The 26,949-nt window shown below is 39.4% G+C and overlaps 1 protein-coding gene across 2 annotated transcripts in view; it reads right to left on the bottom strand.

Annotated features, from left to right (window-relative positions):
• The window catches only part of IMMT (inner membrane mitochondrial protein), a 39,554-nt gene that overhangs the window by 8,519 nt on the left and 4,086 nt on the right, over window positions 1-26,949 (bottom strand). Inside the window, exons 2-11 of one of the 2 annotated variants that reach the window (XM_087947470.1) lie at window positions 25,446-25,519; window positions 23,119-23,305; window positions 22,515-22,638; window positions 20,287-20,409; window positions 13,865-13,969; window positions 13,144-13,280; window positions 11,410-11,513; window positions 9,649-9,784; window positions 6,653-6,782; window positions 155-378 (exon numbers count right to left, since the gene is read on the bottom strand). In XM_087947470.1, the coding sequence (XP_087803596.1) occupies window positions 155-378; window positions 6,653-6,782; window positions 9,649-9,784; window positions 11,410-11,513; window positions 13,144-13,280; window positions 13,865-13,969; window positions 20,287-20,409; window positions 22,515-22,638; window positions 23,119-23,305; window positions 25,446-25,519 (1,344 nt within the window). The remainder of the gene's footprint in view (window positions 1-154; window positions 379-6,652; window positions 6,783-9,648; window positions 9,785-11,409; window positions 11,514-13,143; window positions 13,281-13,864; window positions 13,970-20,286; window positions 20,410-22,514; window positions 22,639-23,118; window positions 23,306-25,445; window positions 25,520-26,949) is intronic. The other variant, XM_087947471.1, reaches the window with a different exon arrangement.

Genomic DNA, 26,949 nt, shown 5'->3' with positions numbered 1-26,949 from the left:
CTCAAAGCTATCATAACTAAATCACCATTGTCTAGAATACAGTCTTATTGTATTAAGCAAATAAGCATTAAATAAGAATCCTTGCCCCAATTGCTGGCCAACAGTGCATGGACAACTTAAAAGTATGACAGAAAATTAAGCACTCATTAGTTACCTTCTTCTCCTGTTCAGTTTGGATTTCATTCTTATGACGTTCCAATGCCTTTGCTACTGCTGACTCAAAAGCTTTTTTCTCTTCCAGTTTTTGCTTTTCTAAAGCTGTCTTAATATGTTGTTCTTCTCGGACTTTCATATCTATCAGCTCCTTATTCAGCTGGTCTATGCGGCGATGAGCATGAGCAATGAGAGAGTTCAGGTCATCTGTTGTCAGTCGGTCAGCTGGAGAAGACAGATGTTTAAACAGATGTTAAATCTTCACATATTACTTAACTGCATAAACAAAGATTATTTCAACTTTTCTTAACCTAATGCCTCCAAACAATTTAAACTTCAGTTCCCAATCCTTTCTAGCCGATATGTAACTGAGACCTGAAGTCCAACATTACTAGGAAAAAGCAAGAAAAGTCTGATTCAAAATTCTTTATATTTCTTTCATTTATCAGAACCAAATACTGTAAACTACCTGAGGATTTCTTTTTGTAGAAAGAAGCAGTATAGAAATACAGAACAACAGTAAATAATTGCTGTATGTTCTCATGTACTCTGGAAACAAAGCATCAGTGAAATCTAATCATTCATTCTTTTAGAGTACAAAGAAGAAAAGGAGTGTAGTGATTTTGCAACAGTGAATAAGCTATTTATGAAATGAACCTTTTCTCATCTGAGTGTCCCAATTAGAGGTAGGAAGAATTAATTTATGCCATTTCTTAAGCATTCAGAATCCTGAAAGATTACAGATGAAATAAAAAAACACTCACTGGACTCAAATTATTTTACATAAAGATCTCTACAGTAGAATAACTAAACAAATGCAGCACCATTACAAAAATAATACAATAAAATAAAAACATTAATATTTTCAAATATATTTAATTATATCATCGAATAAGTTTATTGATTTAATTAACCACCAGGAAAAAACTTTATATAGAGAGTTTTAAAAAGTAATTATCTATATTCAACAAGTTTTATGGCATCCTATCTTTAGATCAGTTCAAGGAAGCTTTGTCTGTGTTCAGCTCAATAAAGGAACCACTAATTGTTATTTTTAAATTTCAATGCAACTTACTGTCAAGAATTATATTTTTAAAAGTTATTAAGTCAAAAATCATTTGATGACATTTTAAAAATGAATTAAACATTTTAGATTTTAATATTTGGTTTTAAATTTATTTATGTTTTAATGTACCGTATTTGCCGGCGTATAAGACGACTTTTTTGCCCTGAAAAACATGCCTCCAAGTGGGGGGGTCGTCTTATACGCCGGGAGGACTCCGACTCCCACTTCGAGCTTGAGTTGCAGCCGGAAGGGAGGCTGGGGGAGTGTGTGTGTGTGTGTGTGTGTGTGTGTGTGTGTGTGTGTGTGTGTGTGTGGCGGGTGTCACTCGCCACGCGCTGCGCAACCTTTCCCCTCTTCCTTCCTTAGCGGTGTGGGGAGGAGAGGATTCAAGATCCTCACGTGCGGCGTACTTTTCTTTTTCTTTTTTTTCTTTTTGCACGCAGGTTTTGCATGCGGGCGGCTGTAGGTTAAGGATGGGGAGCCCCGGGTGGGTTATCAGGTTTTACGGTGCTTCCAACATGTGCGAACGGTGGGAGAGCGGAGAAGAGAGCGAGCGAGCGCCCGCTGTGTGAAATCCTGCCGTCAAAGCAACACTGGGGAGGCAGGGTATAAATTTACCAGGTTAATGTAGCAATGGTGATTAATGCCCAGAACATTGTTTGCGGGTATTGGGGTGTGTGTGTGTGTGTGTGGTGGTGGTGAGGAGAGGTTGTCCTTTGAATGCGGAAAAGTAGGTGTGACCTTGTGTAGGAAAATAAAGAGATCCTTTTTTAGCGTGTTTGGCTTCTTTGCCTCCCTCGTTCGTTTTGACGTGGAGATAATGGCCTTCGGGCGGGAGGAGAAGAAAACGGTAGCTGGATCATTTCAAATTTCACTTACTCTCCTGCCTCACTTCAATATGTCTGAGCGACTCCAGATACTGGAAGACTTTTTGAATGAAAGTGTTACCTCCATTTTTTTTTTTTAAAGAGGGCCACTTGGGGAAAAAAAAAGATTCTAAGGAATTCCTTGTTTCTTGATTAAAGAGAAGGCATTGAATATACTGTTCCTTGGCAGCCTTTTCAGTGTCCGGTTTTTGGTGTGTGTGTGTGTGAGAGAGAGAGAGAGAGAGAGAGAGAGAGAGATCAGCTGTATTGAGAAGAGAATGTTTCCTGTGTTCTCATTTTATTTACAACATATTTTACGCTTAATGGTAAGCAATGAAAATATTTTTAAAACTCATTTCTAAACTCCATAGCTATTTGCATATTCTTGGTTCAAAATTGGATTAGCTCATTTCAAAATTGTCCAAAGCAGAGAAAAGTGCGTCAAAAAAAAAAAAAAAAAAGTGCAAAAGTGGAAGGTGTGTGGAAGAGGGGGTAGTCTTATACATGCAGTATATAACAAACTCTATATTTTGAGTGGAAATGTTGGGGGGTCGTCTTATACGCCCAGTCGTCTTATACGCCGGCAAATACGGTATATGTATATTCTTAACATTAACATAAACAATGTACAAAACAATTTTTAATGTAAAAAAATTAACAGGAACCAAAACAAAAGGATTACTTTCTTACAAATCCATACAAATTATTTATATGTACATAAACTTTATAAAATAGTAATTTGTAAATGGCTCAAGAAAATAACTATTCATGTTGGAACACAAATACATGTAACTGCTTTATGCTCACAACTGTGATTCCTTACACTGAGCATTATTAGCACATTTTTTTTAAAAAAATGATTATGTAAGTTTTAAGAAAGATCATTTTTAAAATGTAAATCAAATGTATATGTATGTATGCCATTTTATTCTCATGTTAAAATAAACAAGAGATATAAGAAGTTTATACAAAGAACAACTGTGTTAAGAACTCACCTACATGAGTTATTTCTGCAAGAGAAAATCAAGGTATGAAGAAGTTAAACCAGATTCATACCGTGTTTCTCCAACAATACGGCCTCCACCAATAGGAAGCCCCACCATGTTTTATTGGCATAAAATCAAATTAAGCCCCTCCCCCCAAATTAAGGCCCATATTAAACATGCGAAATGGGGGGGGGGGAATGGCGGGGGGGGATGGCAGGGGGGGGCTTGCCCTTAGGAAGTACTTTTGTTGCATGCCCGGATATGGTGCTGCCTGAGTTGGTGGGGCACTTCATATCGGGAGACCTTCCACCATTGCTTTCTCTTCTCCCTTGCTGCTATGGCGTTAGGCATTTGGCGCAGCCACGTGCGGCCAGTCAGGGCTCCTCCCTGCAACCGGAGGAGACACTTGGCTTCAGGCGCTCCCGTCTTCCCTTTGCTTTGAAGGTAAAGCGAATTATTTTACAAAGCCTCCCCTGCCTGAGAGGGCAGCCCAATCCCACGTGGGAGGCTAATCTCCCGGGGCCTCTTCGGCTCCTCCCCGACCTCCCTACACTGCGCGCCTCTGACGCGCCGGTCCCTCAGCCCAGCGAGCTCTTCCACCTCAAAGAAAGGACAGGCGGGCGGCTGCGGAGCAGCAGCAGCGGGTCCGAGCCGGTCGCAGCGGAAGCAGCCACCACCCTTAGCCCGACGCGGGGAGAACGACCGAGGTTAGCGCCCGCCAACCCGTCCTTCCCGCCTTTGGAGGCACCTGCACTGGCGCCTCCGCGCCAGCCTAGCCAAGCCGCTTCCGACCGACTCCGGGCGAGATTTGGGAACGAGGGCAGGAGGAGGCACGCATGCACCCGCGGCTCGCTTTCACGGGTCTACCCAGCCCGCACGGCTCTGGCGCGGCCCTGGCGGGCAGCGAGCACCTCCCACCAGACCCTCCGCTCATCCCACCAGGGCCACGCCAGAGCCGTGCGGGCTGGGTAGACCCGTGGCGAGCCGCGGGTGCGTGCATGCCTCCTCCTGCCCCTTGTTCCCAAATCTCGCCCGGAGGAGTCGGTCGGAAGCGGCGTGGCTAGGCTGGCCGTGGAGGCGCTTCGCGCAGGTGCCTCCAAAGGCGGGAAGGACGGGCTGGCGGGCACTAACCTCGGTCGCTTCTCACCGCGTCGGGCTAAGGGTGGTGGCTGTTTCCGCTGTGAACGGCTCGGACCCGCTGCTGCTGCCCGGCCAGCCGCCTGTCCTTTCTTTGAGGTGGAAGAGCTCGCTGGGCTGAAGGGACCGGCGCGTCAGAGGCGCGCAGTGTAGGGAGGTCGGGAGGAACAGAAGAGGCCCCGGGAGATTAGCCTCCCGTGGGTTGGGCTGCCTTCTCAGGCAGGGGAGGCTTTGTAAAATAATTCGCTTACCTTCGAAAGCAAAGGGAAGACGGGCGCCTAACAAGTGTCTCCTCAGGGCTCGGTTGCAGGGAGGAGCCCTGACTGGCCGCACGTGGCTGCACCGAGCGCCACGGTGTTGCTCTAACGCCGCGGCAGCAAGGGGAGAAGGGGCAGCAAGGGAGAAGGGGCAGCAAGGGAGAAGGGAAAGCAACAGTGGCCCGAACCCGAAGGTCTCCTGAACATCCAAGATGTCGCCGCCGCCCACCCACCCACCCATCCGAGGATGCACGGGGGGAATTAAGTCACCCGAAAGACGGCCTAGCCGTTTTTTGGGGTCAAAAATAAGGCCGGCCTTATTATGTGAGAAACACGGTAATAATAGATCAATGAGTTGTTACAAGTATTCAGAAGCAAAGAATATAGATACAAGTACAAGGCTTGAAAATTAATAAAGAAGATAGTTAAAAATTCAAGTCTGATACTAGTATGCATTTATAGCTGGGCTTCACCCTCTCAAATGTGTGTATATAAGAAGGAATTCTCTGCCAATGAAGAATGCTAGGTGCAATCACTGTTTACCAATACATTCTTCCCAGTAACTCAGATTAATTTTTGCACTTTCTTTTTAAAATCTTTCTGCATCTCCCTTCAGTCCTAATTTTTGGATACTGCAGCATGATAAAGGAAAAGCATGCATAATCTCCTTGGCATTTTGGTCACTCCATAATGCCCGTTTCTTTCTATGGACTATATGTTTATTTGTCTAATATTTTACTTGATTCATTGACTTGAGAAAAGGGTACACATCAAAGTAGAGAATGTATTATAATTGCTTTCTTAGATCTAAAGTAATTATTTGATTATGTATTCTCAATATCTGTATTTCCCAGTAAGATCACTTAGAAGACAGTTTTTCATTTCATATGGAGCTGCATAGAAGTGGTGGTTTTAGTTGTGATTGAGTCATACACGCTAAAATGTATGGCAAATCACCAATGTTATGTGCTTATTGTAAACAGGTAATGCTTCATATGTCATTGGTAACTGAATGCACTCTACTTTGTCTTATGTGAAAATCTCAATGGACAAAATCAATGAAAGTAATTAGGGGCACTTCTGGGAATGAATTTTGCATATGGAAACTTGCAATTAGGAATATAAGGGGAGTAAATGATAAAGGAGAGATAGCCTGATGTAGTGGTTAAGGTATTACATTAATCATTATGGATATGATAGGAGAAGATGATTGATATTAGTGTAAATTAGATGTGCTTATATTTTCTTTTATCTCTGATCTTTAATTTCTTTTACTTACTGCTTTCTCTGGGTTTGTGTAACAATGTTTACCTAAAAGAGCTATAGATATGCATGGATGTACTGTATGTACATTTAGTACTGTGGAACTTACAGTTAATTGCTGTTTTAGTGAGCTACTTCGTATTATTTATTTAATTTATACACTTCGTCATCCAAAGCCGAACAACTTTATTGATTTGTTTCAGTGGACTTTAATTTACTTATGGCTGAATTATTTACTTTACATTAATATTTGAACATAATATCTTCTTTTTAAAATGTAATTTAATATTTGGTGAAAAATATCTTCAGTAATAATAATAGCTTATTAGGAGTTTTTGTTGTTTAAAATAGCCCAGCCAATGTCTCTTTTAAAAGGCAGAAGAACAGCAGAACAGTAGAAAATACACTATAGATGGTGTCAGGTTCAATCCCTGACATTCCTAGAACTTTAAAAGATATTAGGTAGAAAGTGGGATTTACTTCTGTCTAACTTGTAGAACTGCTGTCTGTCATAGATGAAGATCTCTTATATATCTAAAACTTTGTATAAATATCATTCTTAAAAGAAACATATGCAAGCAGGTGGTTTTAATTTAATTGATGAGTTTGCACATTATTTGTTTTGTTCTGTATTTTAAATATTGGATGAATATAAGTTTGCTTGTTTATTAAGTGTAAACATACACATTCTCAAATTTAAGGTACATGGCAGACTATGTTTTTGCTGATGGAAAGAACAATATACCCATATCAAGCTCAAAAGAAAGTATCCATGATTAAGAGTCCACAGAATTTAAGTAGGCATCAATTTAAGAAGTTAACAAGGAGAAAGTATTAATCCAGCTAACCCCACAAAAATCAAGCATTCAAATGGAGATGCTGGTCATGACGTCAGCTATTTATATATTCTATGATCTTACTTACTTAGCCCCTTCCAACCAGTCTGAATGTCAGGAGTAACACTATCCAGCTCTCTCTGGAATTCTTCTCTTGCTTTGGTTACAAGATCATGGTACTGTGATACTATTTTAGCTTCTGACTGTGCTGCTTGTACCTACAGAATAAAAATAAAAAAGCTTAAAATCTCAAGTAGGTATTTGGTTAGTAACTTTATAAACAATGTCTAGAGTGGAAACAGACAGGAACAGGAATATCTAGTAACAAACAATTAACCAATGATTCAAAGGGCAACGTTTATCAATTACTTCAGCGCTTTGTGATTACATTCAGAAGTTCTTCTGCATTATTAGTCCAGCTGAATTATTAAAGTTGAGGTTGAATCATAACAAATGTGCCTCCTGGAAGCACATCAATAAACAGAGAGGTGGGGAAATTATTTTGCAAAACACCTTGAACTTGTTTTTATTATTTATGAGATTTATGACATTAATTTATTTGAATAGGTTCATTTGAAAACAGAAATAGAACCCTTAATATTTCCTGACATGAATAAGACAGTAAGACAGCATTACTATTAGAGGAAGCAGATACCGGTGATAAAATACTAAAAATGAAATAAAAGCAGAAGAGTCACATTTTAACATAAAACCTTATTTGGACAGGTATATAAGCATCTGCAGTGATAGTCACAATTTAATTACAACCCCAGAAATTTAGAGAGGGAGGGAAAATAGAATAAATAGGTAGATAGATGATATAGATAGAATAAATGGATGGACCAACTGTGTTACCACTGACCTCCACTTCTCAGATCTTGTCTGATTCCTAACAGACTATCTACCAGCTACAGCAGTCATAGACAAGCCTCCTCACCACTGTGATTTTCTCATCCCACATATAACAGCCAATTTTCAGAAAAACATCATATGGGCTAATTGTCCATTTCTGAAGATGAGCTAGAAGATTCATTGAGAATGATGAAAATGATTCATTCTCAAATGATTTCTCTAATATTCCTATTGTCTGAATAGGACCTCTGCATCTACCCAAGGCATGGTAGTCTAGTTGCTCATTCCAGGACTACAGAGAATATGAAGAAAAAAGCCAGATCAACTATCTGTATCTGTGGTTCTCAGGAGGGTAATGAATGCCCCCACCCACCCCCTGTTAGTTATCTTAACTTCCAACTGATGGAACTGAGTGGAAGTTCCAAAGAACAAATATGAAAGATTCAATCCCGCCCCAGGGAAGATGGGAACACCCCTTCTCTGTAGTTATGTGAACTTCTGAGGAGTTCTGTGTACAAAGAAACCACTATGTGTATACATAGGCAATCATTCAAATAGTACCAGTTATAGTTAAGGAATTTGACTTTTTTGCTTTTGAAGAAACAGCAATCTTTCACACGTTCTCAGTTCTTCTCCTAGATTCTTACTCCCTAACCTCTGACTATTTTAAAAGAATAATTTTAAAACTCCTTAGTTAGAAATATACAAAATAGAGATGAAATACTAATAGTATAGAAAAATGCAAAGGCAACAGTAATTATCCAATAATTCATAAACATGAAAGAAAATATTTGAAAAAAGGGAAAGTGAAATTGGTTTCTATTTCATGTACTGTGTTTCTCCAACAATATGGCCTCCACCAATAGGAAGACCCAGCATGTTTTCTAGGCATAAAATCAAATTAAGCCCCTCCCCCCAAATTTAGGCCTAGTTTAAAACATGCAAAATAGGGGAAGGGTGGGGGGACTTGCCATTTGGAGTGCCGTTGGAGCTGCCACCGCCGTTTGGAGTGCCGTTGGAGCTGCTGCCGCCCGTTTGGAGCTGCCTCTGCCGCTTGGAGCTGCCGCCGCCGTTTGGAGTGCCGTTGGAGCTGCTGCCGCCGTTTGGAGCTGCCTCTGCCGTTTGGAGCTGCCTCTGCCGTTTGGAGCCGCCGCCGCCGTTTGAAGCTGCTGCTTCCGCGTTTGGAGCACTGCCGCTGTTTGGAGCACCACCGCCACTCCAAACACGGCGGCAGCTCCAAACACGGAAGCGGCAGCTCCAAGCGTGGCGGCGGCACTCAAATGGCGGCGGCGGCTCCAACGGCAGAGGCAGCTCCAAACACAGAAGCGAAGCCGCCGCCGCCATTTGGAGCTGCCGCCGCCATTTGGAGTGCCGTCGCCACGTTTGGAGCTGCCGCTTCCGTGTTTGGAGCTGCCGCCGTGTTTGGAGTGGCGGTGGTGCTCCAAACAGTGGCAGTGTCTCAAGCGTGGAAGCGGCAGCTCCAAACGTGACGGCGGCACTCAAACGGCGGTGGCAGCTCCAACGGCGGTGGCGGCTCCGCTTCGTGTTTGGAGCTGCCTCTGCCGTTTGGAGCCGCCGCCGCCGTTTGGAGTGCCGCCGTCACATTTGGAGCTGCCGCTTCCGTGTTTGGAGCTGCCGCCGTGTTTGGAGTGGCGGTGGTGCTCCAAACAGCGGCAGTGCTCAAACGCGAAGCGGCAGCTTCAAGCGGCGGCGGCGTCCAAGCGGCAGAGGCAGCTCCAAACAGCGGCAGCAGCTCCAACGGCACTCCAAACGGCAGCAGCAGCTCCAACGGCACTCCAAACGGCAGCGGAATGGGCAGAAGGGAAAGCAACAGCGGCAGGTGCCAAAGGTCTTGGGTCTGCAGCAAAGGTGTTTAGTGGGAGTAGGGAGCTCTCTGCGCTTCGCCATGATCGCCCGTTAGGAGCGGCTGGTGGCGAGGCTGCCAGCGAGGCGCTCTAGATGAGGATGAAAGGGGGAAATTAAGTTACCCCGAAAAGACGGCCTAGCCATTTTTTCGGGCTTAAAAAAATAAGGCCCGGCCTTATTACGTGAGAAACACGGTATTTCTCAGCAAAATATTTATTTATTAAATATACTATAGCTTTATTATGGGAAAATATATTAATTTATTTTGGAGATATTAAACAATAAACTGATTTTTAGTATTAAAGTTCACTAAAATATCCATAGCATCAATGAAAATCTATAAAAGCCAATTTTTTACGAGTTTACCTTTTTGACCACATTGTCCAAGTCAGTTATCATACGATGAAGGTTCTCTTCTATGCCCTGTATGTGAGGTTTGACTCCAGGTATACGAGACTTCTTGGCATTATCAATCACACCTTTCATTTTTTCTATTTCTTCTCTAAATAAAACCAAAATCATCAAATATACCAGCATTCATTGTTTGTTCAAGAAAAAAACTCCAAAAAGATGAAAATCAAATTTGTCACTGCTGTATCTATAAAGCAGGAGTTATTAACTTCTTTAGGCAGCAGACATAAGTTTACACAATATCATAGGTGCTAAAGTGTAAAAATATTTAACAAAATGAACATTACATGTATTTACATATGTAATGTTTACATATCATCCCTACCAGCCTCTGGAAAGTCCTTAAAAATGTTTTTCCAGCAGCCTTAAGGATCCCAAAAAAGACAGAGCCTTTGAGATGGTTGTATTATCTTTATAATATTGCCAATTTTCCTGAAATCTTGGTTTTTATTTCTAATTAGTTTTTATGGTTGTTTATATTTGTTTTTAACTGATTTTGCAGTATACTGCTCAGAGTCATACGAAGGTGTGATGAGAAGCCATCTAAATTTGCTTCAATTAATATGTGAATGTTTTAGGCTAAACAAAAATAGAAATGAAGATCTTGCCAAATAAGGTGGTATGACCTTTTTTTAAAAAACCAAATAACTAATTCCTTTTTAATGATGTCATTGAGCATTATTGACAGGTAGTTCTCAGACCACTCTTTCAGTGACCATTTGATGTTACGGTGGTTCTGAATGCATAAGTTGTACTGGTCTATATACAACTGTTTACCTGTGGTCTCATGATTATGACATGGGTGCTTGCACAGTATGCACTTTTGACAGCTGCAGCATCCCACAGTCATGTGACCACCATTTGTGACCTTCCTGTTGACTTCCTATGAGTAAAATCAAGGGGAAAGCCAATAGGAAAGGTGGTAAGTCATTTCAGTAGAATTCCCCAACCCAGCAGCAGTCACACGCAGCCTAGCCAATGATTGTGTTATACTTCATCAGCCACTGTCCACCCTTCCCAACCCAGCAGCAGTTATTTCCAGCTTGGCTGTGCACTTGCAGCACCTTGCCAGTCACTGTCACACCTGATCCAACAGCAGCCATTTACCTACCCATCAACCTATTTGCATTGCCTCAGATTGGCGACTTCGTAATAGTTTCCCCATGGGCTGTACTTTTTGGAAATCAGCAGGAAGTTGCAAGGAGGTCCTCGCCTAGCAACCTGCAATCCTCACTTATTGATGGTAACAGACTACTAACATTGCTGTCACTAAGGAATGCAATCAAGTGACTTCTTGCTTTATAAGTGCATTATTTAGTGATAGAAATTCCAGTGCCAATAACTGTCATTAAGAGGTACTGTAGCGGTAACCCATATATAATTAAATTATATAATTTAAATGGAAAAATTTACACTATTTATTCCAGTCACTGATTAGAGTTTACCTGTAACATCGGCCCAGAGTTTGCTTAACCATATTTTTTGTGGAAGCCAAAACTGCCTGTAGTTATTCTTTAAGCTATAAATAGTTCAGAAACCAGAACAGCTGGGAAATTAACACACTAACTCCAATTGAAATAAACTATAGCTTAGTTCATTGTATAAACTCAATCACTAATTACTGAAACTAAAATTAACACAAAAACTCTACAATTGTTATTTTTATAGTAGAAATATTTTTAAAGTCTTTTTTAATATAAAAACTAGAAAACTCACTTGGCCTTTAATAGAATATCAGCAGCTTCATCCACAGCTTTTCTACGATCCTTCAATGCTTCCTCCAGAGTTCGCCACTGAGCTGCCTTTTTCTCACTTGGAACCTAGCAAGATATTCAAGATACCTAATCGTTTTCATTATTCATTATTATTATCATTTTCATTATTCATTATTGGACAAATTCCTTGTGTGTTCAATCATGTTTGGCCAATAAACTATTCTATTCTGTTCTGTTCTCCTCTCTTACTCTACACTACTCTACTCTACCCTATTTTAACATATTGGTGACACATATCCAAACCTTTTGTAGATGTTCTCTCTCATACCTTTTATAGTAGGAGTATAAATGTGCTAACTTTGAAAAAGTGTCTTTCATTCAACAATGCAATATATGTTTACATAATCAAAAAGTAGCTTTTTTCAAATCAGACAGTTCCTAATCAACAGAATTGCACTGTCTTGTTCAAAATATATCTTCAGAGTATTCTACTGAAAAAGATGCATTAGAGCACTTTGATACTAAGCATCTAATCAAAAGTAATCATATTGCTTTTTCCAGGCACAGTTGGGACCAAAATTGCTAAGCAAGGTGGTTGTTAAGTGAGTTGTTCCTATTTTTAATTTTTTTGCAATAGTTGTTAGGAGAATCATTCAAGTTGTTGAGTAAAACCAACTTTTCCATTGACTAAGTTTGTTGGAAACCAGTTAGGCAAGTTGCAAATGATGATTACATGACCCTGTGATGCTGCAACAGTCATAAATACATTCTGGTTCCCAAAAACACAACTTTGGATCATGTGACTATAGGGATGCTGTAACTATCATATGCAATGACCAATCACAATTTACTTTTTTCAGTGCCAATTTCACTTTGAATAGTCACTAAACAAATTATTGTTAAGTAGAAAACTATCTTTATTAACTTTTCATCCCTCTAATAGAAAAATGTTTCTGAACAGGAACATTACACTTTCAATTAAATATATACAAAATCAACTATTACAAGAATGGAACTTTCTTGAGAATCCTAAAGCATGTCGATCCGATTCTTACAGGTGTAGTTCAAGTTAATTTTTTCAATCAGAAGTTTGTGATGTTTTACACAAAAGATCCCCTGGTTCTTATGTAACAAAGTTATACAACTTATTTAGATACACATTTGCATTGCTGTGAGCAGTTATTGCACTGCCACTGAACAGATTTTATCCAACTGCCTTTTACTTTTTTTTACAATGTTCCCCTAGTAATGTCATCTGTTCCAGCAAAAAGCTATAATATCATCTCAAGTTTCATATAAGTAATCTTCATTTAATGTCCATGCATTCAGCCACCATTCAAAGTTACAATAGTGCTGAACAAGGGATACTTAAAACAGGTCACAGCATTCCCATGTCTCTGATCACAATTTGGCTGCCTGGCAATTGGCTCGTAATTATAAGGCTCGCAATGTCCAATAATTGTGTGGTCATTGTAATTTTTCACTGCCAACTTCCAACAAAGTCAATGGCAAAACCAGCAGGAAGTCAAGTGATATTTTGTCTTAAAACTGGTTTGTTAGCAGCGGAGTTTCTGATCCCAATTATTGTTTGTAAGTGAGAGGACTACTGTACTGTTGAATAACTTCTGTATTGGTTTTACCCTCTAAAGACATTTAACAACCTTTCCTTAGCAATTAAAAACATCAAACAAAATGTACAAAAATGTAACATATAATAAAAATAAAACATGTGGACCTCAGAGTTATCCATAGCTTCTTTCAGTTTCTGAGCATGGAGATTGACAGCCTGGACAGCAGTTTCCTGAAGAGTAACTGCTTGCAAAGTGATTCGAGCAGTGCTATTCAAAGCGCTTTCCAAGGATGCTGCAAGGGCTAGAAAGGGAAAGGTGAAAAACTGAGATTCATTTTATTGATTATTAATGTTACTTGGTTAATTTAATCTTCCAGTTTAGTTTTTAATATCTTTTTTTCGTATTTTCTTAAAATTAAAAAGAAAATCAAAGATCTGGCATTTGACTATAATTTTTCATGAAATGCAAAACTGGCAGTATGGATAAATATTTGCAGAAAGTCAAGACCAGAAATCAGATTTAAATATTTAAAGTTGGCTGTCTGTCCATTCTGACTTAAAAGTTCCAGATTCACTCATCATGGATTTGTATTTATGGAATACTTCTATATACTGGTCCATGGTTCCAAACGATATTTTGGCACACAACTTTGCCAGCTCATAAGCAGCAATACATATTAAACTAAATAAAATGTATATTAAAATAATTCATGAATCTATTTTTAATCATAATATCTTTAAGTGTTGTAAAATGAATATGAACTACATAAATTATCTTTTCAAGTGGTAAAATCAACAGTTCCATTAAGGTTTATTTTAGAGCTGCTGAAATTAAAATCATGTTTTTGAAATTGTATAAAAGTAATCACAATATCTACCCACATACCCTTAATTTTCTCTTTTTCTTCTTTTTCTTGTTGTGCTAGACGAGCTGCAACCTCTTCAGGTGGCCTTTCTTTTACAACAGCATCACCATGGCGATGTTCTTTGCCTAGATATAGATATTTTTAAGCACAATACTGAAAGGAAAACTGTCAGAGTATTCATGAACGGAAGAGACATAGTTAACAAAGTCAACCAATGAGAGCTGAATTGAGGGCTGAGTATTTGGGTGTTGCTTAGCTCTGTGCTCTCAATTCTGAAAGTGAAACTAGTAATCTGAAGAATCTACTACTGGTATTATGAACTTTACTTCATCTTATTATGTTTATAAAGAAGTTAATGATCCGCCTGAATCAGTCATCTGTGTTTTTTCCGGACTTGAATTTCTGCTGCAAACTAACAAAAACCAAGATTAAGCAAACTTTATTTTTAAGAAATTGACTTATTTGCTACATTTCTATAGAGGCCTGGGTGCTTGGAAAGCATTTTGCAGGTATATGACCTAATACCTTATTTTAAACAATTAGGAATGAGGGTTTGATGAGTGAATTATGCCTTCAATCATTCTAATGGTGTTAACACACATATTAGACATAACTCTTGAAATTATAGCGTGAGCAACTGAGATCCACATTTCTGCTCATCCTCAAAATAGCATGAAGACACATTACAGCTTTTAACATTATTCTGGATCTGAGGAGACAACAGTAAAATCTATGTACTGACACTGAGCTTTGGATAATTCAGTACGAGTACGGAAAAATTCCCATTTCTTGTAACACCTGACTAAAGAAAGTTGCTCTTTTGATGGTTCTTCTGAAATAAAATGTAGGGCTGTTTTCATAGTGGGAATTGAAGTATCTCGATCAGTTGATCAGTTTGATCACCGAGTGCCAAAATGAAATTCTGCTTGCACCTTCAACTCAAAAATTGAGAAGGCACAATTTGAAAGTGGAGATTATGGCTGCCTGAAGGAAAGCCTTACAAAATGTAACATTTATTTAAGAAAATATACTAAAAACAGGTAACAGGAAAAAAAAGCAAAATCTTGATAATCACAAATTTCAGCTTACTATGGAAGATAGTAGCAGCAGGCCACAAAAACTTTTATGGACACTACCATAATCTGTAAATGTATTCCTTTTTGGAACCTTGGAGTAAAAATCTGGTAAGATCAGAGGAAACCAATGAAACAACTTATTATTTTTGATTGATTTTCTTATTATCTTCTAATTTCAAAGAGGCTGTTCATTATGATATTTAAATATTGTGACAGATACATTGAATTCTTACAAAATTACACAGATCTCAATAAGATTTCACTAAAGAGGGATTTAAAATTAGTTACAAAACAGTGAACCACTGCACCATAGAGAGCATTTTAACTTACTGCACCTCTGTATGGTTTGCCAATTGCACGGTGGCAGATAGGAAAGCACTCCAGAGGGTTAATGTCATTGCCCAGAACATCACTGGTTGCCCTCTCCCCTCTTTGGAAGAGCTTTATAGCTCCTGCTGCCTTAAGAAAGTTCAAAACATTCTCAAAGATCCATCTCATCCTGGAAACCCTTTTTTGAACTATTACCATCTGGCAGACGGTACAGAGTAGTAAAAACAAGGACAAATAGGCTGAAAAACAGCTTCTATCCCAGGGCAGTAGCTCTTTTGAATTCTGCTGTATGGTGCAATGTTGGTGTGGTGTCAGGGGTTTTCTGTTCAATGTGTGGAGGGTGAAGGGTCTGTGTTTGTGTTTATTTTCATGGTCATGATGTGCACTGAAGATGGTGTTTCATTTCATTGTTTGAGGTGCAATGACAATAAAGTAAAGTAAACTAAACACAGTGAAATTGAATGTATGTATGTATGTATGTATGTATATATAATTTGAAGTCATATTCAACTTCTTCTAAAGGAGAAAATAAAAGGATGAGGCAAGCATTATCAAGAAAAGTAGTCTTATCAGGAAAAAAAAACCAGAAAAAACCCAAAACTTTATAAGAAAATATTTATAGTTTTTATTTTCTCAACTTTGTATTTTATTGCTAAAGTTTTCAAAAAAAAAATCTAGAATATTTTATTGAGAATTTTTTTAAACACTTCAAGTTTAAACTGAACAACAAACCCAATAATAAGGCTCCTCTCCAAAATGGCTGCTGACCAGTTGGAAGTATTTTTTCTCCTGCCAGCAATCTGCTGATTTTTGCTGCCAAAGCTCTCTGGATCTGAATGGTAGCACTTAGGAATGACCCAAGGTGACTTTTAGACAACTGCAGCTCTACCAGGAAGGGGAATCTTGAAGACTGCAGATCCCTATAGGAGTAGCCAGAAGGTTACTAGTCTTTCATCCAGTCTTTTCCTCTGGGCAAACTGTTCTTGTAATCAAGCCTGGGTTTTAACTTCACTTTTGTTTTGCTTTGGTTTTTATCTTTAAAAGTTAGCTGGCTGGTTGAATGCTGATTTATTTCAACCCATGCTAGATTTTATCTGTTCTTTTTGCTTTTTTTCTCTTGATCTATTCAGCTGTTTTCATTAATTCCTGATTTTTTTTGTAGGAAAATCACATGGTGTTCCTGGATAGTGAAAGTGCTTTTACTTGATTTACATTTTTATTGGACATTCACTGCAGGGATTTTGTATTTCACCAATTTGCCTAACATTTGGAGCTTATCTCTTTCGATTTTTCTTTTAATTTCAGATAGACGTATCCAGAAAATATCTTTTCTGCTGCTCTGTCTATTTCCTTATTCTGCTTTGAAGAACTGTCTTATTTACTATATAGAGCAACAATATATTAAATTAAAAACAAGGGAATGACACTGACACTAGAAAAAAGACAGTTTGGTAACATGTAATTCCCAGCTGAAAGCTTTTTTTAAACTTTCATGAATTGATAACAGTTGTGGAAAACATTCAGAGGCAAGTAAATGTAGATATATTAAATCCACCAAAGGAATGTGATTTGAAAGTAGTAGATTCACTGGGAAGAAATATGGACCCTACAATTTAGAACTAATTGAGTCAACTCCATATGGCTCCCTAAAGTTCAAGACTGCATTCTTATGCAACAGCACAAAACTGAGTGGATAAGTGATAAATTGTTCTTTCTTAAGTGGACTGAAGGACATTGGGGAATGGATTATTACACTTAATTGGGAAACAATTTCATCTGACTTTTTGGGGACGATAGGCTGGCTTTGGAGATTGGACTGATTATATATACCGTACATACTCGAGTATAAGTCGACCCGAATATAAGCCGAGGCACCTAATTTTACAAAAAAAAACTGGGAAAACTTATTGACTCGAGTATAAGCCGAGGGTGGGAAATGCAGCAGCTACTAGTAAATTTCAAAAATAAAAATAATTATTTTGGGAAACGATCTCACTATCATGAAAGGTTTAATTGATTCACTAACCCAAAAGAAGAAGATGATGATGACAGCGGGAGGCAGGAGTCACTCTCTTCCCCTCCCTCGGAGGCCCCCTGAGTCAGGAGTCGCTACCGCCCGGTGCGGCCCCAGTCCGCGTCGCCTCAGGAAGGGAAAGGCAAAAAGGAAGAGCCGCGGCAGGCTTTGCAACAGCAGCAGCGGCACCAGAGGCTCAGGCTCAGCGGCTCCTGGTTTTGCCCCACCCTTCCCAAGGCAACGCGGGACCGGAGCCGCACTGGCGGCATCAACTCCCGACGGGCTGGGGCTCAGCCGGACACCTGAGCGGAGATGTAGGGAGAAGGCAAAGCGACGAAAGATCCTTCAGGGGAAACTGAGGGGAGACTCACCTTGGTCCAGATGAGCCCCCTTCCCGCCCCTAAGGAAGCAGAGGCAGCCAGCAAGGGCAGGCAAGCCCGCTTCACAGACTCCGTCCGTCCTCACTCCCACCCACCCAAAGCCACGAAGTCCCCCAATCGCGCAGCCCAGAATCGCCCTCCTCAGGGGCAGCAACGCGTCCGGTTTTCCCGAGACAGAAGCTACGCCGATGCAATGAAAGCGCCCTGGCTCTAGGCTCAGAAAACAACGCGGCCGAGGTCGCCGGCTCCGCTCGGCTTCTCCAACATCCGGCACCGCCCTGTTCTATGTGCCGGGCCCGGCAAGTCGAACAGCCAGCGCGTGGAGCAGGACGGCGACGGACATCGTTGGTTGCCTCTTTTGCAGCACGGGAGGCCTCCCCGGCTGGCCAGCTGCTCTCCTCCTTCTCTGCCTGTTTGTTCTGTGTGACCGAGGAGGAGGAGACCCGGCCGGCTGGTTGGGGAAGGCTTTCTGCGCCGAGGAGGCGGCTGCTGGTGTCCGGCTTTGCTCCGTTTCTCCGATGGTCCGGCGGCCCTGTTCTTTAGTTGGGCAGCCCGGCGCCCAATGCGGCGCCCACGGCGGCAACAGGCAGTTCTGCCGGGCTCCGCTCAGGTGTCCGGCTGGGGCTGTTGGGAGTTCCTGCCGCCGGTGCGGCCCCAGTCCCAGCGTCGCCTCGGGAAGGAAGGCAAAAGCGCTTTGCCTTTCCCTTCCCGGCGCTGGACTGGGCGCACCGCGGCAGCAACTCCCAACAGCCCCAGCCGGAAGGGAAAGGCAAAAGCGCTTTGCCTTTCCCTTCCCGGCGGCGGGACTGGGGCCGCACCGGCGGCAGCAACTCCCAACAGCCCCAGCCGGAAGGGAAAGGCAAAAAGCGCTTTGCCTTTCCCTTCCCGAGGCGGCGGGACAGGGGCCGCACCGGTGGCAGCAACTCCCAACAGCCCCAGCCGGACACCTGAGCAGAGCCGGGCGGAACTGCCTGTTGCCGCTGTGGGCGCCGTTGCGTGGCGCCCGGCTGCCCAAGTAAAGAACAGGCCGCGCCGGACCATCAGAGAAACGGAGCAAAGCCGGACACCAGCAGCCGCCTCCCTCGGCGCAGAAAGCCTCCCCAACCAGCCGGCCGGTCTCCTCCTCCTCGGTCACACAGAACAAACAGGCAGAGAAGGAGGAGAGCAGCTGGCCAGCCGGGAGGCCTCCCGTGCTGCGAAAGAGGCAGCTAACGATGTCCGGCACCGTCCTGCTCCACGCGCTGGCTGTTCGGACTTGCCGGGCCCGGCACATAGAACAGGGCGGTGCCGGATGTTGGAGAAGCCGAGCGGAGCCGAAGCAACCTCGGCTCGCGTTGTTTTCTGAGCCTAGAGCCAGGGCGCTTTCATTGCACGGCGGAGCTTCTTGTCTCGGGAAAAACCGGGCGTTGCTGCCCCGAGGAGGGCGATTCTGGGCTGCGCGATTGGGGGACTTCGTGGCTTTGGGTGGGTGGGAGTGAGGACGGACGGAGTCTGTGAAGCCGGCTTGCCTGCCCTTGCTGGCTGCCTCTGCTTCCTTAGGGCGGGGAAGGGGTTCATCTGGACCAAGGGTGAGTCTCCCCTCAGTTTCCCTGAAGGATCTTCCGTCGCTTTTGCCTTCTCCTACATCTTCTGTTAAAAATCCCCCCACACACACACTTATTTTTGGGCGGATAGATTTCGTGTCTGAGCATTCTCACATGGCGGTGGGTCTTCCCCCTAAAAACAGTTAAAAAGAAAAACATATCCTCATGCAAGAACTTTTCTGCTTCCGATTACCCCCATGCTTAAAAGTTGCAAAGGAAACATGGAAGCAGGAAGCGCCTGCCCAGCTCCGGAGCTCCACACCATTTTTATTTTCAGAGGGAATCTGACTCGAGTATAAGCCGAGGGGATTTTTTCAGCACAAAAAATGGGCTGAAAAACTCGGCTTATACTCGAGTATATACGATAATCAGATAATAATGGATAAGAGACGGTTTTAAGAAACATATGTGGATATTTGATCCAGGACGAACCAATGTTAATTTTTGGGAGAAAAATTAGTAAAATATTACTGTAAAAATATGTAAAAATTCCAACAAAGGAATATAGCAATAAGAGAACTATAGAAATTAAGAAGGATGTTAACTTTTGCTAACAAATAAAACATATAATTGTTTCAGTCTTTGAAATAAACTTGACTTGAACTGAAGAAAGTTAACTTCATAATCAAAATAAATAAGTTTTATCACTTTCTATACAAAACTAATACTTTTATGACTTTTTGCTACATTGTAGCTGAATATATAAGTCAACTGTTTTTGGTTACTAAAAGCAGCAATTAGGCAGATGACAATGTGAAATTTTAAGTTACACAGTCATAAAAAATAATAATTTAAATCAATAGATATCTTAGATATGGAACAAAATTATTAATCTTCATGTGACTAAACATCTCAAGAAAGTAAGTACAATCAGTAACAAAATATTAAAAGTGGCTATACAAAACTTGCAGAATATTAAAGAAGTAATTTATCAATCGAGAGAATTCTTGCTGAAAGAGATGGCAAGAATCTTGATAGTTAACATCCACACATAATGGGTCTAGCTTTGAATTTCCGTAATTATATTTGTTTCAGAATTTTGAGATAAACAAAAGATACCTAAGTCAGGAGGTTTTTGCTGAACGTGACTTTTGTAGCATTCCTCCTCCTGCTGCATTCCTGGAGCTGGTACTGACAATGCTTCACCTGTTGCTGAGAGTATGTGAGCGACTTCTGAGCCTGCTGTAAATATTGATGATACATAGACTTAAAGGGCTGGATGCTGAATAACTGAACTATCTTCTGGGGGGGGGGGGGGGGATCTAACAGTTAATAGCCAGATCACTATCTTTACAAAGCTTTCTTTTAAATAGTACTGATTTTTATCTTAACTTTCTTTCTCTCTCTCTCTCTCTCTTTCTTGCCATCCATCCATCTTTATTATTTTATAAGTACCGTATATACTCGAGTATAAGCCGAGTTTTTCAGCACATTTTTTGTGCTGAAAAAAAACCCCTCGGCTTATACTCGAGTCAATAAGTTTTCCCAGTTTTTTTTGTGGTAAAATTAGGTGCCTTGGCTTATATTTGGGTCGACTTATACTCAAGTATATACGGTAACTCAAGGAGGTGAACATATATAACACTCCTGCCTCCTCCTATTTTCTTGATGACAAAAATCCTATGAGGTGGTTTAGGCTTAGATTAACCCTAACTTAACCACTGGCTCTCAAACTTGATTCTTTTATATGCTTTTGGGGGTGGTTGTTTTTTCTTTTTCTTCTTTTTCTAACTTCATTCCTTTTGTATTCTATATTACGTTGTTATGACCTGTGATCACAATGAATTAATTGAATGATTAGGGATGTAAACATATACACAAACTCCATTCGTGCATTCTGCTACTGCCAGTCTTCTTTGCTTCAACCAGGACTTTGGAAGCTATTCCAAAATCTTATTTGAGGCAGAGAAGAAGCTAACTTCTGTCAGTGTGGAAAGCTTGCAATGAATTATTGAAATGCAAAGGTAGCCTTTTTCTTAATATTCAAATTGTTGTCTAAATAGAACAAACCTTTAAAGACCAAGGTATGACATTTCATTCTTTTTCCATATGGAAGTAACAAATAGGCAAATCTTTACTTTTCACATAGAGGATTCAAAAGTAATAATCAGATTGATATAGGCAGTACTTTTTTCTAGCAGCAATTAAATTTTATAGAGCTAAGGTAATTTAATTTCACTCCATTTTGTGTTTATAAAACTATGATGTCCCGTGTTTCTCAATTAATTTTAATGTATTATTTTAACTTAAGAGATTCTTCTAATAACTGTTTTGTATGGTATGTGAGGCCACCACCTGAGATACTGATTGCAACTAGATCTTGGAAACAAATCTCCAGTCTTACTTGTTCTTAGAGAAAAATTCAACTCTTCCTGTAAAAAGCCACAGGAAATTATCTTTTCAATTATGGCCTACCAACCTAATCACCAATGATCTCTAGTTTGGAGAAAGCTATTTCTAAAATAAAATAACATGTTTTAGATCTTGATTAACAAACTGGAAGATCTAATATTCCAAATCATCTTATTGAATTTTATCTTAATTCTTTTGCTATTCCTACATTATTTTTCTCTGTCATGCTGTAAAGTATTCAGATTAGCAAGATTTAATGACCTGCTAACAAACAAGTGGAAGGCCAGTTTAAAAATATTTCCCAATGAGAGGTAACTGCACATGCTCAGAAATAGTTAAATCAGTAACTCATGTTCTCTTGTACTTTCCCTTATTTCAATATTGGAATACTGATTCTAATATATTCTCCCTTTCTTGGTGAGTATAAGGATTACTCTGTGTGCCAAGCTGTATACTTTATATCAGCAGGTTTTTCTACTGATAAGAATTGCCTAGATATTTGGGAATCCAAAAAGATTCTCAATTCTATTTACTTTCTTACTGTTTTTATATACATATAAAATATTTTAACTTATTTAATTAAATCTATTCAATCTATTACATATATTTCCTCTCTTTATTTAATTAGTCTCAACAATATTTACACATTTTCCTTTTAATTTGTTCTTTGACCATAAATAATTTTCTGAAGATTGTGATTCTTATATTTGTTACATAATGCTTTTAACATTTTAATAATTTTATACAAAATATTTTAAAGCGTATTTCAACAACAGAAGTTATCAGCAAGCACTGAATATAAAAGGACACACAGGTGTTAATATTCTCAAAAAAATAGATTAGAGCTAGTTTAAAATAACAGCTAGTTTAAAACATTGCATCTTTCATAAATAGGACACTGCCTAGCGGGATTATAGGGCAATAATCTGTTTTACCTTCTTTTTCTTCAGTAGTAGTTGAAGTAGTATCTGTTTTGGTCTTTGGAGATTTCACAACTGCTTGTTTAGATTCTTTCTTTACTTCTGCTACAGAAGAGATATTTAGTGGAGCTGACTGTATCTGTGGGAAAAAATATTTAGTTCCATTAGTCAGTAGATTTTCTTATTTTATTTTATTTGTGCTTTATTCCCACTGAGAGAAAAAGAAAATTCCTCCTGCTTTCCCAGTAACATGATATAATAACTTTCCCTAGTAACATGACATAACTTCATCATGAATTTCATCTTAACTGTGAAATAAATAAAGTTCACAAGGAAAGAATTTCATTTTCAAGGATAAAAATTGAACCCTAAAGTTTAGACAAGCTAAAAGCTAGCAAACTAAGAACAGTGTCAGAAGCCAGCAAAGCCTTCAACCAGAACTTCATTAAAGGGGATTCTCAAAACAAAATAATCTTTTTGAGATAACCTTTATACATTCTAAAAAAGGAATGATATCCTGAAGAAGGTTCTTGAATTATACATATACATACACACACACACACACACAAACTCACACAATACAATATAAGCATATATTACTTCAGGGGAAAAAACTTACTGGTTTCTTTGGTGCTGAAATATAAGGAAGAGGACCCAAAACTATTTCAAACAAATCACTGGAATAAGGGATTGTCTTCTCTACATTTTCTCGGAAGCGTGGATCATAATTTGCATATAAAATAGTTCCACCTATTCCTCCACCAACAAACAAAACACTGGCACCAATTATTTTCCCTGCAGAGACACTGTTAAAACAAGAAAAAAGCCTTTTGGATATGTATTTTTTAAAAAAGCAGAAAGAATATATGTTAGAAAACCTTACTCTCTTCCTAGGCTAACTTCTTGTTAACAATCAAAAAACCGTAACTATCTGTATGTAAGTATCAGCATCATATATATTTAAATGCAAATGACAGAAATTTCAAACTCCTATAAATCATGATATAAACGCTATTCCCAATAACATATAAAATATAATCCAATGTGTTATAATTAAGGCTGGATTTGAAGATAAAAAAACTGCTTGGGAACATCTGTCAGAAACAACAAAGCAGCAGCTTCTTCAAGACAGCACAACTGTTCTTTGCAACATTAATATAATTCAAGGTAAACTGGTTTTTTTCCCCTTTCTCAACTTTATACACATAACAGACAAGCTTGAACAGTTTTCCCAAACATAATATATGAGTAAAACTAGTCCTTGATTTATGATGGGTCAATTAGCAACCATTCAAAGTTATGACAGATTACCCGCACCATCAAAAAAAAGGTAGCTAAAACCCAATTTCAAGATTACAATCGCAGCGTTATCCTGTGGTCATGAGATTGCATTTTGGGTGTTTGGCAACAAATTGCCCTTGATGGCTGTTTGCAGCATTCTTTGGCTTTATGACCAAACTTTTCAATATTTTTTGCTGGTTTCCAATGTTTATTTCTAGTTAATAGGAAAAAGTGCCCAATGAATATATTGGATTCACTTAATGACCACAATGTTTGCTTAACAACCACAACAAAAAATGTCATTAAATTGGGCCTGGTCACATAGTGACCCACTTAACAACCACAATGACTTACAACTATATTTTTGGCTCAATTATGGTTGTTATTTGAGAACTACCTATTGTCATAGGAAATGATTGGATGTTTAATAAAAGCAGTAAGAAAATTCTTTGGTACACCTAACAGCACTTTTGTGTTTCACTGGTTCTTCTAAAACAAGTTCTTATAAGTTTTCTATCAGAAGTTTCTTTGCATTAAAATATTCAAAAGGCATCAGTATGACACTAAATATAAATTGCCTTGTATAGGAACACTCACTAGAACCCACTTCCTTTAAATGAAAATATTCAGTAAATGGAAAAATAAGAATATGACAGAATTTTTATTACAAAAAAACATTAGTATCTAATTTTATTTCTTCTAAACTATATTTCACAAAGTAACCTGAAGGTAAATAAATCTTTATGAATATTCATAGTAACAAGAACAGAGTTATGCTATGCATTAAAATAAAGCACCTATTACCTTGTCATCGTAACTTCAAATGGCTATAAAATGACAGATTCTTAAGCAAAGTTTATGTATATATGAAATGTGAAGATTGGCTTTTCCAGTACATATATAATAATGTGTCATGCCCCTGGTGGAGACTGACTCTGAAGGAGAGGAGAAACAGCCAACAGGGAGTGGAAGTGTGGCTCCAGAGGTGGTGGAGGAGGTTGGGGAAGGGCAGAGGCCGGCTGAGCAATCAGAAGAGGATCCAGGCCCATCCCCTATCCATCCTAGGGCACGCAGGGAGGAGAGGATCAGGGAAAAGCGTGGTCTACTTGGGAGGAGAGGGCCATGATCCTCCTCATGGGTTGCAGCTGTGAGCTCTGTATAAGAGCTTGGAACTGCGTGATCACAGACCCGAGTCAAATTAGTGCTTTCTTTGGATGAGGTTTTTCTTCCCATGGATTCTCCCGTTATCTTTCTGGAATGTGTGATTAATTATCTTGGTTTGCCTTGGAACTCTCGTCAATGCGGTTTGTTTTTGGTTTCCTTTTGCTTCATTATCTACTTTTTGAATTGAAACTGTGACTAATAGAACAGTGAAGTTAAGTTGAAGGTATTACAAGACCTTGATTCATGTTTTAGTTTTTGTGTTATTTTTGAGACACTACGGGTCATCACATAATGTTGGAAGGATGGTAATATTTACTTTTGGTTAGTTTGGCATATCATTTGTTTTCGTAACCGTGTTTTATTTTATACAGGTAGATATAGAAAAATGTTATCAAACTACTCTATGAAAAAGAAAATACCCTAGATCTCCCAGCTAGCATAGCAATTGTACAGTATATTTGGAGGAAGGCTCCTTATATCATCCCTTTTACGAATACATACCCAGACTCTCTAGATGAGGCATATCCACGAGACAGCCGGGAAGAACGGAGTGAACTTTTACTACAAAGACAATTCTAAAAAAATAAAAAAGCAATATGTTATGAATAATGACTCATGTTTATCTCATGTTTTACCAATCTTTGATATTTTTATTACAGCAGCCTTGCAAATAACTATCTATTTATTGGCTTCTGCCCACCTTAATTTAATTTCTGTGAAGATTGTGTAGCATAAAACCACAAATAATGTAGCATAAAACACAAATAATGACCTAGAAAATGTTGCTAGGATAGCTATGAAAGTAAGAACTTAATTTGATTAAAACATCAGATCAAGAACTCTAATTTTCATTCCAGATTCAGAAATCTCTTTGGCAGCTAATTGTTATTAATTCATCATCTTTTTAATGCCTTGCTTACATTTAATTATAGTACAACACAATCTATGTTAGGCTATTCTAACTTTCGCAAGCTTTAATGATTCAAAATACAGCAACTAGGCTCCTATCAAAGCATTATGATGTTTATATGATGTTCATATTAAAAATCAAATTTGTTCTCAATTTTCAAGACCACTTTAAAGCAAAATAATATAATTTAAATAACTGGGACCATTTTTTAAAAATTCAAATTTAAGCGCCTATCTTTAAAAAAATGAAAGAAGTTCATTCATTCTTTTGTTGTTTTGCATAACAAAGCAAATTCATGTTAGAAAAAACCTCTAGTTTTAAACTCTAGTCCAGACATGTCAAACTGGAGGCCTGGAGGCCGGATGTGTCACACACAGGCCACGCCCATCCTAGCTCTGTGAAGGGGAAAGACATCACAATACATCATGTGATGGCAACATGACGCTCCAAGTTTGACACCCATGCTCTAGTCCAGTGGTGGCTAACCTTTTTCGGCTCCCGTGCCAATAATTGCACCAGCGCTCGCTTGCGCATGCGTGCCAGCACCCAGAAGGCAATGCGTGCTTGGCTCCCCCCCACGCCCCCGGTGCATGCAGTTTACAGAGTCAGCATATTGCCCCCAACAATTTGGGTCCACATTTTGCCCACCTCAGAAGAATGGAAGGCTGAGTCAACCTTGAGCCTGGTGAGATTAGAACTGCCAAATTGCAGGCAGTTGGCACTCAGCAGAAAACATTTAATTATTATGTTAATACATAAGTACAATATGTATCAGAAAGATCCTATGCCAACTATAATGTATGGAATCCATTTTAATTTTAGGTGAATTTTAAAATAATAGAACCACCCTATTCAAATCTACAAACCTTAAATAAAAGTTAACATACAATAGATGTGCTAAAATAAATATGGTTATAATTAGTATAATTATAAATAGTAAGCATCATTATGTTTTTTTAAAAATAGCTATGGTACAAATAAATCTAGATGTAAACCAGTTTTTCGCCAGTAATAATATCCAAAGTCTTTTATTTCCCTACACTGCTGCTTACTTTGAGGCAGAAGCTCGGGTTTCACTTCAAATAACTTTACTCA

This window comes from Notechis scutatus, chromosome Z, assembly GCF_049901735.1.
Source record: "Notechis scutatus isolate UNSWTSFEM ecotype Mainland chromosome Z, rNotScu1.2, whole genome shotgun sequence".
In the NCBI taxonomy this organism is placed as follows: domain Eukaryota; kingdom Metazoa; phylum Chordata; class Lepidosauria; order Squamata; family Elapidae; genus Notechis; species Notechis scutatus.
The sequence above is the reverse complement of the archived record's forward strand: the minus strand, read 5'-3'. Positions and strand labels throughout refer to the sequence as shown.